The 16,808-nt window shown below is 40.2% G+C and overlaps 1 protein-coding gene across 3 annotated transcripts in view; it reads right to left on the reverse strand.

Moving 5' to 3' along the window:
* Window positions 1-4,589: 4,589 nt before the first annotated feature.
* Window positions 4,590-16,808, reverse strand: part of neurl1aa (neuralized E3 ubiquitin protein ligase 1Aa) — a 77,099-nt gene continuing 64,880 nt past the window's right edge. For 2 of the 3 annotated variants that reach the window (XM_046046774.1, XM_046046776.1), the window contains exons 5-6: window positions 8,169-8,318; window positions 4,590-7,802 (exon numbers count right to left, since the gene is read on the reverse strand). In XM_046046774.1, the coding sequence (XP_045902730.1) occupies window positions 7,561-7,802; window positions 8,169-8,318 (392 nt within the window). In that variant the 3' untranslated portion in view covers window positions 4,590-7,560. The remainder of the gene's footprint in view (window positions 7,803-8,168; window positions 8,319-16,808) is intronic. The other variant, XM_046046775.1, reaches the window with a different exon arrangement.

Here is a 16,808-nt window from a genome sequence, read left to right on the forward strand (position 1 = left end):
GACCGGCTCCTTTTCATTTGTCTGGAAGTCACTTCCAGTCACATGTGCTACTGCAGATAAAGAGCAGCAAACCCCCTCCCTGCTGGTGATATAGCTAGATAGTATTTGACAGTAATATTACACATTGAGACATTTATCTTTATTCGCTTTATTGTGTGAGCCAGATTAAGTGAGTTTAGATGTGGAGGAGCAGAACAATGCAGCTGGTTATATATAGCAAGGTATGAATTATGAGAGAAAAGTGTGAGGAGGCTGAGAGCGATGAATGAAGATGAACGAGCTCTCGGGGCCCCAGGAATGAGGAGACTAGAAGTTTTGCTCTCCTGTATCCAAATGTGTGTGTGTGTGTGTGTGTGTGTGTGTGTGTGTGTGTGTGTGTGTGTGTGTGTGTGTGTGTGTGGAGAGATTTATAACTTGTGTCCAGAGTTACATGAAATATATGCTTACACCGCTGTTCGGTTCATACCATCGTTCATACTTTTCTGACTTGAGATTGAGACATACCGGGTACTAAATCTGTTGAATTTTGTAAATGTTGACCATTTAAAGCATTGCTGACACTATAGATAGTCTGGCAAAAGTTAGCTAACAATTGCCTATTTAGACATCCAGCAGTCAGGGAGCAACATTAGCATTCATTTGGTGTTCTGTTTCTGTCCACATAAGGAATGTAAGTCCAATATATTCTCCTCTCCTTTTAGTTGGTTAGCTTAGTTTTGGCCTCCCATATGATCCAGAGGAAAAAAATATATAGCTCTTTTGGTGCTAGATGCTCTACTATGTTCACTAGCTAGCTTCTAGTCAACTTTTGTCTATGTTTGGTGACGCATAGCCTACAGTTGGAATAAGAACCTTTTCCTTGGAAACACCTGCTGGAGCTGGAAATGATAATAATGAGAGCAGTGAGTTAATTAAAACAGTAAAGTTGTGGACCCTGAAACAAAAAAACTATTAGCTAACAAATGCTGAAATGCTCCATAGAACTGAAGGAAATTGCAGTTTCTGTGGGTTGGTCACTATGAGTGATACCTCTCGCACTCCTACTAGTCTTTTGATCCATTGTTAATATAAAAAATATTGATTAGTGCAGCTTTAATCAGTTTGATTTTTAATAACAGTTACCTTGACCTGTGAAAAAGTCATGTGAATAAAAAAAAAAACAGTAAGTATATAATACTGAGCTATAAGCCACAATCTTGTGACAAAAGTATGGAATTTGTTCATATAACAGTAGGTATAGTATGGAGGAGATTGAATGTGAGGACTACTGAGATGACAGCAAAGCAAATTCCATCAAGTCAAAAAGACCTTGAGATGCTGTTGAAAACTCCAGGAAAAAAAGCAATTAAATGCTATTTTTTTTTATTTTAACTAAACCCTTCATGTGCTGACAAACTAACAGGTGACCATGCCAGTGTATCTCCACTAGATGGCTCTATTGAACCAGTGTTGCTTGGACAGACCGCAAGCACAGAGAGATTTTCATATGAATAGACTTGCACATTACAATCTCAATATGTACATAACTGAGTCTTGAAATTAAATTATATTATGATGGGTCCTTTTTTATACAGCATAACTTATAATATTGGGTGTGAACACTGAAGGATGATGATCTCTGGCAGGGTTATGAATGCTCAGTTGAACAATGAGAATTATTAGATACACTCGTGTGGATTATTCTTTTCATGAGATTACTCAAATTATTCATATCCCTTAATCTATTATTTTATATGAAGATGTCATTAGTCAGTCTATTGCAGACACAGATAGACAGATGGCTATCGGGAAGCTCTGAAGACACATCTGGATGAGATGCTTCATGAATTTATAGTGCAGCCATTTTAGTAGGATCACATGTGCAGTCAGTTTCAATGTAGGGTGCAAGTATTTCCTAATCCCCTACCTGTCACCTTGAGGACCCCCAGCTGTAGCCAAAGCACACGATGTAACGGAGGGCCGGGACCCCCAGTTGACTTAGCATTGTGTTTTACTTAGACCTCCAAAGGGCACGTCTGGCTACATCTGTGTGATTTCCTAACTAAAATTTCAGTTTCTTTAGGTCTGTCAAATGTTTTTTTTAATGTTTTTAATTTAACCCATATTTGACCAGGAAAGACCCACTGAGATCAACGATTTGTTACAAAGGAGGCCTGGCCAAGCCAGCAGCATTTACAGTTGGTGAAGGTCATGTGATAGTCAAAAGCTTCATAAAAACCTAGTAAGCAGACCTTAAATATGGTGATTGTTTTGTAAACTTAAATCGGGCATAGCATTAGTACAATCTCTGCTGCTGCTGAACAGAGCCATACCGCCAAATATAACTACTGCAGATCGATAAGTTTCTGTAACTAAAGTGGTCCTGACTGAAATAATATTATTTGCAAACACAAAATTAGAAATGCAAACACAAATATGACAAATTGTGGAAAATAGAGATTTGACTTATCAGCTGTTAAAAACTACAAGGAAAGGTCTGTTGGCTACAGTAGTTGGCCAAGCCATGCTGTACTTATCTGATAATATCTTTATATTTATGTTTAAAGTACTAATGCAGACACTCCAAATCTATTTATGTATTGTATCTTATGTATGATATATGAGAGTGAGGAAAGAAATGCTGCTTTAACTCAACACTTGCAATGAAATTTCTATTTTCAATCTACTGTGTAATGGAAAGTAAAGTGAGAAATGAAAAGCAGGCCTTCAGTGACTCATGTGAAACCTCTGCTGCACAGAGCCAATGAGCATTTATGAATCTGCAGCTTTAGCATGCTAATCATTCCTGCAGAAGGGTCTAACAGAGCTACTGTCCATTGTGAGACAGGGGTTTATATATCCAGATGTTGCAATCCAGGACATCTCTACATTTGAGGTATTCTAGAAGGCACGGCAACCTGTGTAAAACGGGTTGTTTTTCTTGCAGTGAGGCAATTTACATATGACTTGATTAGGTGAGGCTTCAGCTGGACCTTGTTAAGTATAGCGGCACGTAATGAGCACGTGTGACGGGCACTTTGCAATGAGTCATTGCACAAGCTGCAGTGGTGGTGAGACGAAAACAAATACTTTCAGTACTTTGAGTTAAAGCTGCTGTTTCCAATGGGTCACATGACCATGTATATTGTGAAAGGTGTTACTCGTAGTGACAAACCCACAGGTACTGGTCAACCAAATCTGGTCCCTTTTCCAGCCTGCAAGTTTACTGTATGGTTCAAACTATTTTCTGCTCTCATCCTCTTTATTTCCAGCAGTAGTGCTAATGTTGCCGGAGTGTTCCTTGGATGTGTAAACGACGACTGTTTGGTAACATGCTTGCACCATCTTTATATAGTGATAATTTGTCAGTGTTGGCACTGCGAAAAATGCCTTAAGATTTACAAAATGTATTTGATTAAGTCATAAAATATATCTCAGCTTGTTATGCAGTGAGATGATAATAATAAGCAGCTGTTGCTTACAAGTTTGCCTAACAACTTTATAAGGTGATAATTGTGTTTTGTCCATTGCTTGTTGCATTGCCCCCAAGGGGCCGAAAAGATGGGTAATGAAGCTTTGAAAGCACCATGTGTAGTTTTCAGTAGCCTCTAGTGGTAAGGTTTCAGATTGCACCACTACCTTTCCAAATGCTTGCTCCTCCACATTCTCGAATGAATGAATGACCACTTGGCATCGGCAAAAACATTGGTAAAATAACAATAAATCTAAATTTAACGTTACAAAGCAAACAAGGCCAGATCCATGCTAATTTAGCTGCCTTGCATCACAATAGGCTAACAAATCGCTCCCCATTTGCTTTGTTTACATCATTTCTTGCAGGCTAAAATCAAAACTTTGATATAACACCAGCAGTAGCTGGTGAAGTAATCTGGCAAGCCATAATGTTACAGCTTTAGTATTTCGCAATGGATAACTTTAGCAACTGGTTATCTAACTTGAGCCAACAAAAACCCCACCACTATATTTCATGTTTTGCAGTAATGTTAGTTTACCTGTCCAACAGGATGAAAGCCAACTCTGGGTCGGTTTTTATATCCAAAACAAAGCGGAGGTCTGTCCATAACTCAAATGCCTTTCTGACGTTAACCCATTTTTTTCGCCAGATTCTTGTTTGACCTGACAGGCTCCAGCACATAAGTTGTTTTTTTTAATCCTTACGTGGAGTTTGTGTTGGAGTCTGTGTTGTGTTGGGAGCTGGGCGTTTGTGCTGACTTCATTTTGTCAGCTGGGGTGTTGTCGCTGTGTACAGTAAATAGTTTATTATCAGTAGGCATGAGACTCGGGAGCATGCATGCAGAAAATCTGACCCGATTCCTTCACGGACACAGATTAATGGCAGTTCCAAGCGCCCGAAAAAGCAGGCGTGTGGTTCATTTTTATGTGCGGTTACAACCCGTTCACCAATAGCCAATAAAAAAGTGATTAATTGATAAGTAATTTCATAAAAAACTACAGCCGCTTTTAAGGTACACAGCCTTCAAATATGGTTGTCTCTTATTCCTGAAAATGTATTATATTCTCACTCCATGAAAGAAAATATTGTCACATATGTGTCAATGTCATTTCAATTATGAAACAAACCATTTTTGCTCAAACACATCTGGAAAGTTTATTTACCACAATCATCCGACTCGCACTGAAGAGAGCTCACAAAAACTTGTTTCAAATGAAAAAGAAAGAAAATACAGTTTTGCAAAGTACTTCAGCCGCTGTGTCCCAACAAAGGCCATCTGTATAGTATTCCTAGCCAGTGATTTCCCGTCTACATAAACACAAAACAGTGTTCCACCCTGATGCTTGTGTACTGTTGGTCCCGATGTTCACGCAGAGTGAACACATAATGCATGCGTGACAAAAAGTACTAAGATATACAGAAAGAATCTCTAAATGCGCTGCTGTGCGACTGGCTGGAGACACAGGAGTCATATCGGTAGAAGTAGAAGAAAAAAAACACAAGAAAAGCAAGTTTGGAGGAAATAGTCCACACACCTGTGATGGACAAATAAATATACATTACAGGATCAGTAACATTCAAGGAGCCTGTGGAGTATTCTGGATGCAAAAAGTAAAATAAAATAATGGCATTGCATCCTTTCATTAAAGTGTGTGTGCAAAATAATTTACAGATTACAGCCAAAATTGTATTTATTTGTTTTAGTATGAATTCATGAAAGTTGTTTTTATTAATTAATGTAGTCCAAAACTGATGGATGTAAATCTTAAAAAAGCCCAAACAGAGTACTGGATTTCGTACCAAGGGAATTGCATTTATACAATGTATTAAAAAAATAAAAATAAAAATATCAAAGATTTTTCAATTTGGTCGGAGTATCTGCACAAAATGAAACATGCCAGAGTCTCAGAGCAACGCTGGCCAAAACATTTATAAGATTACAATCAGTAGCTTTATAAAGTGACATTTATCATTTCCATCCAGTGATGGTTTTCACACTATATAATGATGAGAGATATAAATACAGAACGGGTAGTAGGGCTCCCTAACAAGGGCACAAGATAAATTACAAAAAGAACATCTGAAAGTCAGGGATTGTAATAAAACAGAGTTTACATCTTGCACCCCAAAGCAATGAGCTTTTGATTGTGAACTGCAATATCTCTTATTGCTGCAAGGTACAAGAAACCCTCTATATTCTCACTATTAAAAAAACAAGAATACATTTCTCATGGTTTTGGATAAACAAGAAAACAAATCTTAGAATCATGAGTATCAATCAAAACTAACTTCAAAAAACAAAACAGAAACACTTTTTTCTTCTTTTTTTTTTTTTTTTTTTTTCCCCAATTCAAGCACACTGATAAAAATTGTTTCTCTCTAAGTACATAAGTTAACATTCAAATGTGAATTAACACTTCAAGCTGTAGCGTAATCAAACTGTAATGTGGGAGGAGGGATGTGTAAAACATCAATGTCAGCATTTGCCCAGAGAAGACTACTGGCAAATACCATAGCAGCATAGGTTTGAGCCCCATTTATTGATCTACAAAATGAAAAAAAGAGCCTCTCAGCTTCGAGTGATGTCCTATAATAAGCTATGGCTTACTGCTGAGTTGTTGTATTTACAGGTGAAATTTCTGTTTATAATGAAATTAGGGGATAGAAGTCATACAAATATTCAAAATATGAGCTTTTTATTACCCTGCCCCTAAACTAATTCTGTAAAGGATCTTTGTTGCTGGTGAAAGGCCTGTCACAAGGGTTATTACACAATGTAATAGTTAAATATTGGAAATGTTATGGATTTATGTTACAAAAATAACTTTAAATTTGTGTGCTTTTTTCCCCCCCTCTGAGTGAACGTGTTGTGACAGTTTGTGCCACACAACAGCATTATTTGGTAATTTGTCATTGGGGTTTTGGAGAACGGCAGAAAACACAGAATACGATACATCCGCATGTAACAAATGAACCCTCTGTGGGTTAAGGCAGGAGGCTGTGCTGGCTTTTGATACCATGGCAACAATCCTTTGACTTTACGTGTTGTTATGGGAACTGTTTTAGAGGACCTGTCAATTTGTCATGAGCGCTCACAGTGTATCAGGCATGGTTGTAGGTAGAGTTTGGGAAAATAGTTCACATCTTCTTAAAAAAAAGACTTCTTGCCCTGAGGAGAATCCAAATTACTGATCCCCCCCCCCACACACACACACACACTCCACTTCCTGATTCCTTCATAGATTCAGAGCTGCTGAGTCTGCTGGACGCAGGTTTTTAGATAGTTTGAACTCATGAATGTCTTTATCCTCTCTGCTAGTAACGGGGCATTTCTGAGAGGACGATGCTGATTTCAGTGCAATATACCACACTGCAGAGCAAGCAGCTAGCTAGCACAACAATATAGTTACCACTGACATTTGCAATAGAACTACCATAAAGGTACATTAGATTATATGAGTACAAGAGGTGTTACAATCCTACTTAATACACTCAGCACCGCCTTTCATCTCTAAGCACATCACTCACTGATAATCACCACGATAATTACAGAAATCACTTCGTCATGGCGCTGCCAGGATGACTTCTCCTTTCTAATGATCAGTAACACACAGACAAAAGTTGTGACATACTGAGATGATTACCTGCTGAGGGTGTTCATTCTTACTGAGTCAGAAATATGCATCGGGTTGAAAGCATATTTCAGAGCTTTAGTCATCATGGAAGAGAACTATTATCAAGACAATCAGCCCCAGTCCCTAAATCTTATGACATGGCTCAACAAATGAAAGACTTTTGGAACTGGTTCAGTTTTTCCCCTCTCCTTCAAAGTTTTCCAGGATTCCAGGAGAGATCGAACACTTCTGGTAAGAATAAAGGTCTCCGTGGATCCCCCTGTCACTTCAAGTGCTGCCTCTGCAGGGAGGCTGTGACAGCGACTCTAAAGTGAAAGAGACCTTCCCAGTGAAGGCCTTGTGAAAGAACCAACCAACGATAAATGTGTGAATATACCAAAATTAAAGTACCAGAGTTCATATTCCCTGAACTTAGACATTTCTTTCCCTGACTCTGGGATTTTGCCGTTCTTACCGAGGGCGTCCGTCCCCTTACGTGCTCCGGTAGGTCTTGATAATGTCTTTGATCTGCCTTCTGCAGATGGGACAGCAGGCGTTGGACATCTTCTTGAGTTTGAGGCCGCATGTGTAGCACAGACACATGTGTCCGCAGGCATAGATGACCGTGTCCACCGTGTTCTCATAACAGATCGAACACTCGTCGGACCAAGGCCCGCGGCCTGATGGGAACGTAGGTGACTTGGGGAGGCTGACTGGTGAATTTTGGGTTGTTCCTGTGGTGAAATGGAAACCAAATGTTAAATTAGGAAACATGGGAAAAGTACAGTAGCCAAATAAATTCAAACTTGATAATATATACTTGAACTTAAACGACATCAAGCTGAATGAATAAAGTGAAACTAAGTGACAGAATAAAAGACACTGCATCAGGCCTCTTTGTGTAACAGTGCTATATGACATGACAGCACGTGCCGAACATTTTTCTACTGCAGCGGTGGGACAATGAAGCTCTGGCCATTGTTTTCAACTACTACAGGAGGACATCTGCTCAGTGTCCCATTATGGCTTCCACCCAGTCCCCTGTGGGGTGATTGATTCTCTGCTTCTGCGGCAGTAGCTCCCTATCTGGGTGTACCTACCCCCCGCTGAGCTGCAGTAAGCGGCTGAGCACAGGCCTCCGTTCAGCACCGGATCAGAGCTGCCACTGCCCAGGGCACTGGGGGTATGCGGAGAGGAGGAGGGCGAGCTGGGGTTCGATGTGGCCCGCGGATCCCCGAGATGAGTGGAACCTAGTCGGAGCAGATAAAGGCAGGGAATTAGTTTTACTGAACTACTCAACTTACTTCAGTAACCACTTGCAATAGCACACTGATACTACATGAACATGAGAATCCAAACAACCTGACATGGTACTATCATAATTTTTTGTCCACAATAGTACAAACAATTAAGTGCTGGATTATCATTATTTTAATTTGTGAGTCAGTCATTTTAGAAGTGCGCGCAAATTCATCACTGAAGGGAAGAACTTCTCCCTACTTTCCTTTCTATTTCAAAACAGCGTAGAGGTCCTACATTCTTCCACGTCCTATCTTTACATGTCGGTCGGGGGAACAAATGGGAATTCCATGAACAAGTTTAGGAAACGCATGTTGAAATGCCAGTGATGCAAGAAAAGACACGTCAGGCTTTCGTATGACTGACGAGACTGGATTCAAATTCCTTAACATAACCAGTTGAACAAGTGACTTTAAAGCTCCACTAATCAATTTTTATACATTAACAATGGATCCAATGTCTGTGTAATGTGCAAGTGGTTGCTTATAGTGATAAATATTACTAGAATCTGCAGCTCTAATGTGCTTTTTAGTCTCTTTTAGCTAATTGTTTTGGTGTAAACTAATTTAGTGCTTTTTGGTATTGTATGCAGATGAAACAGACAGAGAAACAATAATAAACCCAGTGTACACTACCTTCCTACCAAAAAATAGCAGACCAACAACTGCATCAGAAATAAGCTGCTGTGCGCACATTTCGATATTTTACCATCCTATTTCAGAAAACACCACTCCACTGTGGTGAAACTTACTGAGGAACAGGTCATGGTGTGTCTATTCTCCTGGACCGCTGACAGGAAATAAAGTAAAACCATAGTCATCCGGTGTGGCAGAGTCACCGTCGACACTGACCAGTAACATCATCATGACAGCCCCACACGAATGAATGTCCCAGCAGTCTGGCAGACTGCTTCTCTCTGCTGCCATCTGCACCAGCAATCTGATCAATCCAACTGATGCTCAGGGCACTTCAGGGCCAAGCCAATAACGGGTCATTGGAATAGAGAGAAACTGTCCCATAACTGGCAGGTCATAAAAAGTGTCAGTGATTTGGTCACAGTTGGTGTGGCATCATGTCACTGTTGCTTATGCATCTATAGTAGGAGTAGGGCAGAGCAAAAAAAAAAAAAATCAAATTGCGATTTTTCTGCCAGATATTGTGATTACGATTCGATTTGCGTTGTTTTTTAAAAAAGTTTAGCTGAAGTTCAATATTCACTGCCAGTAGTGTTGTAGTCAAGACCGTCCAAACCAAGACCAGAGTTTATCGAGACCGAGACAAGACCAGTTCCCCACATTACATGACACACGGTAAAATGTAAAACGTGACCATAGGTACTTCTCAAATTAATCTGAAAGATCCACATTCCCATTAAAACACCCACATACAAACACTAAGAGCTGAAATCAATATGAGCATCTTTATTCAACACTCCTTTTCCACGATTACCAACGTGGGGAGGGGTGACAGTCGTTAACGGGAACAACACATGTTTAATTAGGGTTACTGGTTGTATTCAAAGCAATATATTTTCCATCCAATCAAAGTTAGGATGTTAACAAATAAATCAGACAATGCAAAAGCAATTTATACCCAAAGTTATGGTCTTGAAATAAAATCCCGAGTCCTCAATGTCCGAGACCGAGACAAGACCGAGTACAAATGTGGTCCAAGAAGTGGTCTTAAGACCGGTCTCGAGTACTACAACACTATCTGCCAGTCTATTTTTGACGGAAGCCGCATCAAGCAGCACAGAGCAGATGAAGCGAGCAGGAAGTCAGACACAGAATGGCATAGAGAATCAGGTCGATTTTCAAAATAAAACACCCTGTGCAGACTCCCGGTCATATATCAACAATAAACGGAGCTAAAACAGACAAAAGAAAATAAACAATTTAAGTACGTAGCCTACTAAACCGTAGTAGAAGCACAAAAATCAAGGACAAATCAACAAAATCTGAACAAGTTAACAAAATGCTCACAGAGAGACGTTATCTGTAGTTGAAGCACAAGAAAGGACAAATTAACATGTCAACAACGTAGGGCAGGCTAAACGCACCGTTGCTGAAACACCTCAGTGTGAGTTCAATTAGGAGCTATTTGATGTGGCATTGCTGGGGGTGGGGGGGTTACCCTGTTGAAGTGTGTATAATCTGTAATGTATGTACAGCGTGTTGCATGATGTAACAGGTAAACATTTTTAGCAGGGACGCCCCAGGCAGAATCACGCTCCTTATCCACTCAGTATGTGTGAGATGCTGTAACCCATTGTCTATTTATAGATACAAGGCAGGCCACAAACATAAGCACGCCCTGGGCGTAAGGCAGGGATACACCGCTGATGGACTGCTACTTCATCGCAAGCAAACCCACAACGTTTTGTCTCTAATCTGCCTGGCATCCAAAATGCATTCCAAACTATCCTGGCTACTTGTGAAGACCAAACTCTGTTCATGCATCGTATAGAATTTTATTTTCTAAGGTAAACCTGAAATATGTTGGCCCAGCTCAAAGGAAAACCCCAGTGCATTATAACCAATTAAAAGTTTTACTTTTGCTGCTCCATCCATTGGATGTATCGGGTAAAGCTGGGGCAGGCAGTGTTGGAGAAAATCCAGCTAGAGTTTGAAATTATCCAAATTGCCACAGATAACAGGTTATTTAATTTTTCATTGCTGTCGTGATGTAAAGAGAATTTCAACAAATATAACAAAAAATGCTTCTGAAATAAATTGCCTAGCTGTAAATTAACACTGTACTCACCAAAGTAGTTGATTCTGATTTAGTCTCATTATCACTTTTCTCTTGTTTTTACTGCATGTTGTGTTCCTCTTGATAAATTTGAGACTTTTAAGGTTTTTGTCCCGTGTTATCTCGGTGTGTCTATATGGACCTAGGCACTGCATATGGGCAAGCTATGCTATAAACAAGAAAAGATAAAGGCTTCAGTTTGCTTGAAACAAACTAGGTTTTAGGATGCGTCTAAACATTTTAAAGCTATTTTGAACAGCCACTCTCTGACGCTGGGCAAAAAACTCTGCCGTCATAGAGAAGGGTGAGACATGTTTTTACAGTCCCTCCTTAAAGGCATTCATAGTGTTTGAGTCATCACAAAAAGTGACAAAAGCAGTGAAGTGAAGAAGGAAAAAGGAGCTTGAGAGAGAACTTCAAATGAAGAAAATGCTACAAAAATGGTTGGACACAGCCCCCACCTTCCACTGACGGAAATTAGGTTTCAAACTTTAAGTGGCCTGATAAACATGCACTGTAAAAGGAACTCAAAGCAGCCAGAGAAAACCCCTAGAAGTTACATGTAAAAAAATGTAGACTATATATGTGTAGAAAGGCTCAGAATCAAAGCATCATGCTTGTGAGTGTTGATCAGTAAAGTCACCATGCCACCCCTACAAGGTGCTACTGCACTCATCATGTTTCACCTTTCATCAGATTACTCGAGCCTGATCACGCTGCAGCCCTGTAGCATGAGTGGTTCCCCTGTGGAACTAAATCCTCTTTCTCTGCACGTCCCTCCCCTCCCTCCCTCCCTCTCGCCCGCCCATCTCTCCCTCTTAATCCCCCTGGCAGGCAGGCACCTCCCACCCAGGGCAGCTGAGGCAGGATCCGTGGTGCCTAGCCCTGATCCCCCCTGTTCACCACTAGATTAAACGGACCTGAGTGAACAGCTGTGAGAGGCAGGCTGCCTCTCTGTGGCCACATCTATACTGCCATCTACTTCCATCCACCCATCCGTCCATCTAATCATCCTTCCATCCGTCTATCCGCCCATCTTTAGCACATGCGAGTACATCTATGGAGAGAGCCTCTTCCTTTTGAAAGCATGGGCGGAATGCAAAGTATGTGACGAGGGAGGTGGGTGAGGCTGGGGATGAGGGTTGCAGAGGACGACGGTGGAGGCTGAGGGTTGGGGGATTAGTGTGTGTTTTCGTGTATGAGGATCACCCTTGACAGCCTTCAGTGATTCACAGATTTCTTTCTACAATACAACCTAAGGGGAGGGAAGGGGTTAAATAGAAATCTCCAGGCCTGTTTATGGACTGAAAAAGCAATAAATAGAAACAAAGCAACACAGAAATAAAGGATAAGAGGAAAAGGACCCTTGCAAATAGTTTACATGAACATTTTTTTTGGTGAAATGTTATCCTCAAACACAAACAGTTTCAAAATTGGTGGCCATTAATTTAATTGCAGAGAATCTCTTGTTCTAAGGGCACTATTGGGACAAACGTGCACTTATGCTCAGCTCATTTGTGTGTGTTTAGATTGGATGAGAGGAAAGCAGTTCAGAAGGTAGTAGTTTAAGGTCATGGTTTACCTTGCTGCAGAAAATGTTAATAGCCTCTTTTCGTCTTCGCTGGAGACGTTACCTTAAGAGACAAAAGTGCTGTTTTGGAGGGAGAACACATAGTCCTCTACACAGAGTAGTTTATCGCTTTATCAGGTGTAGTGAGAAGCGTGGATGTGCTTCTATTCATATGTGTCAACACATGTATGCATGCATGCCGTATGCCTAGACAGAGAGAGAGAGAGAGAGAGCAAAAAAGGATCTGCTTTAAAAAAAAAAAGCTGCTTTTAAAGTTTTAGAAAATGCCTATGAAATTAAAAATGATAATTCGGTGCAACTTGTTTCTCATTCTTTCATCCTGAATTTTATCCTTTGCTTAGCCTGCCGCAGCATGAAATGCCAACCCCTCACAAACCACTGCACAAATAACAAATAATAGAACAAGCAACATTATAAACAAAATTCCACAACCGAGGTGTGAAAGTCTCTTCTATAAAGGCTGCCACCATTTTGCAGGAGTGCAAAACAAACTCTCAGCCAACATGCAACAAAATAATCATAATCAATAATCATATCATTCAATAATTACTACTAGTACTCTGTGTGTGTGTCAGACACTGCAGCAGGCATGCATGTGTGATAATTGGGGGGTTAGAAAGAAAGAGGTGTGAAGGCACCACAAAAATGATGAGGAAAAAAGTGCAGAAGAGGAAAGAAGATAAGTAAAGAGAAGAGGAGAGAAGAAGACACCAGCGAGGATGACAGAAGTTGAGAGGAGAGAAGCGTGGCAGCTGCAGTGTATGAAGATGTGGGTGGTGAGACTTGAGCATGAGCATGCTGACATTTTAATGGAATCTATAATTCATGCAAAGTGGGTCACTGCATGGGTGTCCTATTTCCACGCCACAAGGTCCCTTCAATATCTCTCTCTCTGTTGAAGTTCAACTGTCAGCTGGTTTGTTTTCAGCTTATTTTTTGATACACTAATAAGAGATGTATAAGATGATGTACGTGTAAAATGGAGGAAAGAAATGTGGTGAATGCAATTCTTTAAGTTAGTGTATCCCAGTGGGTAAAACTGAGGGTGACATGTCTTGGCATGGAGAGCATTGAGAACACAGACTGTCAGTTTTTATGTATCTCAGATTAATCCACCCACATATATTTTGGCCATGCTACTGGTGTGGCTTTAGGGAGGGCACCAGCTGGTCATTCAGTCAGTCTGTCAGACCAACACTTTTGGTTTAGAGTGAAATATTAAAGTTGCATGGATCGCTGTGAATGTTTTTCTTTACACATTCATTATAGCCCAAAGGACAGTGCCAAGTGCTAACAACATGGCAATACTTTTATTGCAGTTCACAACCCCAAACTAATCCCAGATCAACTGAAGGTAAAGAGGAGACCGACTGGTCAAAAGTTTAATCATCCACTTCGTGGAGTAATTAGTTAAGGTTATTACAGTTTTTCTCAGCTGCTTTAGTAGATTTCTCAGAAGACTACAAGCTAACACACGCATTGTAAACAATGCAGGATGTAAAATGTTCAAAAACTGTATAATTATGAGGAAGGAAATGCATCCACAACAGGGTGATCAGGGTAAACTGTAAGGATATACAAAATGTATTCTTACATATGTAACCTTAGTTACTTAGTTACATATAGATTTTGGTTACTTAATTTCTGATAATAATTTATGTTGCTTATGAAACTTTGCAGTATAAGGTGGTAGGATTTATTGTACAGCAGCAGTAATATAAAATTATTTGGACTTGCAGAATTAAGTTTATTGATACACAGAAATTGTTTCCTTATAATTTGTTAATTCAGATTATTTTGGTTCCCACCTGTATGTTTCCAGGGGGAGACATAGGCACTTTTGAACAAAAGTACCAGGAACTTTAAGTCCCCAGGTCTATTTTCAAGGAACTAAAAGGTTCCTTCAGCCCTCTGTTGTGTTCGTTTCCACCGTGGTCTAAAGACCTGCGAACTATTAGGCAAAGTAACCAGCTGACGTTGGCTGTAGGCCTGGCTGTACACAGCGATGCACAGGTTCCTTTATTTGTAACCACTATCCATGAGCAACATTTATAAATGAACATCAAATTTGACTGGAATATAATGAAAAACTATAGAACTGCTTGACCATTAAAGCAGCTTTTTTGTGGGGGAGTATGATGAAGAGACGCACGATAAAGTCCGTTACACATTTAATAACAAACTGGATAAAGCCATAACGTTCTTAAAATAACTCCAGCACAGAGAAAGCAACACAAACATCAAAACTGATGATCAAAACTTAAAACAACAACTTAGGACCCAGTATTTAGCGTAAACACACCGCTGCACGGCAAGCCCCGCCCCCCCAAAGTACCCGGTACTTTCGGAAAATACTACCCCCTGAGCAGGGACTTTTTAGGGGGTAAAATGAAGACCCCAGAACTACATTTAGATCCTGGTCCCTCCGGTGGAAAAACAGTGAGTTCCTCCAAAGGTTCCTAGTTCTGGGGTATAGTTCCTTTGGTCAAAACGCAGCTCATGTGTGTACCGTCTGGGATCTTGGTGTTGATTAAAGAAGATTATTGAAGAAGAACTTGTAGACGGTTATTACCCACAGGCCCGAAGGGCAGGCGAACGAATTGTTACACATAGATATTCTGATACTAAGACACACATTGAAGTATGTCTATTGTACAGAATACATTTCCTGATATAGATTCCTAATATGATAAAATCCGTATTAACTGCCATTACTGCTAATAGACCTAATAGAGCATCAATTTCATCCACATCATTATCTTGTCCAGGGACTCTTGGCCTGAGCTATCCTGATGTATCTGTTTGAGTATGCCTGTTCCTAATAGAAAAGTCCATTACCTCATGCTTTGTTTGAAGTGAGAGGCCTTTGTGATGACTGCTCTATCTTGCCATTCTAAAGAGCAGGAGCCCACTGTAAAAGGCACAGCTTGAATTCAGCATCACTGAAAGCTAAATTGCTCTTCGGTCAACACAAAGCAATGGATCAAGAGTTGCAAGAGCGAGATAAGAGATGCTTTCTAAATTCGAAGCAGCCGGAAAGTAAAGATGATTCACACCTCAGTGGGAATTCCAAGATTTGCTCTGATAAGGAGATGTTCCTCATACCGGTTTCATTGTTCTGCTATTCCTGTTTTGTTGTGCTGCCAAGGCGCTCTGGTTTCAGTAAATGATTAAATGCACAAGCCAGGTGGTCTGTAATGCCCAGTTGCCAAGTCAAAGTGTAATGTAACAGTAAAGTAGGCAATCTCTCTGTTTGATGACACAGGATCTAGCAAAAGCCTTTACTGTGCCATCAAAACATTGTTCTTTTTTTAAATGCAAGAGAAGGTAAGGTTTGTTTTATTCAAGGTAAAGAGGGACATAAAGTCCTTAAAAGCTGAATTTCTGATATTTTGGTATTCGCTGAATTGATCACTGATATTCTCCCTCAACATATACTATCCACGTATACTGTCTATTGAAGCTCACTGTGATTTGTACTGACATAACTGTCATGGTTACTTGGCTTGATGTTAAGTGGGTCAACCTAACAGGCTATAGTGAATAAAGAGATTCCCCGTGTGTAACATACAAAGAACCAAGTTTAAAATCTTCTAACATTATCTGTTGAGGAGTGAAAGGTTTAAGCCGTATAGACAGGCTCTCTTGCATGTCCAGTTAAAGCTAAGGTTGCTCCCTCTAACTTCTTTTAACCTTTGCTTCCTTTTCCGCTCCTGTCAGAAAAGAAAAGCAGGATGCATTTGCAGATGCCTCTTCCTCCACAGACAACCACTTTGAAAGGCCGGTGCTGGTTTTTGTTGTTGTGCCTCTTTAGAGCTGCATTAATAGAAGACATTATCCACTGCTGCATGTGCCAGTTTGCATTATACAGCTGACAAAGGCTGTCAACTCTTTACTCTCACTGGGTGATTATATGCAATAATGGCCTTCTGTTCAAAATGATGATGATTTTAAGAATGGGTGTAAATGTGTGTGCTGCTATTGTTTAAATAGGATTTTGTCGATTTTTCTTTGGCGGATGTGGGAACAAATATCATTCAGAATGTCATTCATAAAGATAGCCTGTTGCAGAGCTGTCTTCCACTTTTCATCCCCCCCC

This window comes from Micropterus dolomieu, linkage group LG04 (genome assembly GCF_021292245.1).
Source record: "Micropterus dolomieu isolate WLL.071019.BEF.003 ecotype Adirondacks linkage group LG04, ASM2129224v1, whole genome shotgun sequence".
Taxonomy (NCBI): Eukaryota; Metazoa; Chordata; class Actinopteri; order Centrarchiformes; family Centrarchidae; genus Micropterus; species Micropterus dolomieu.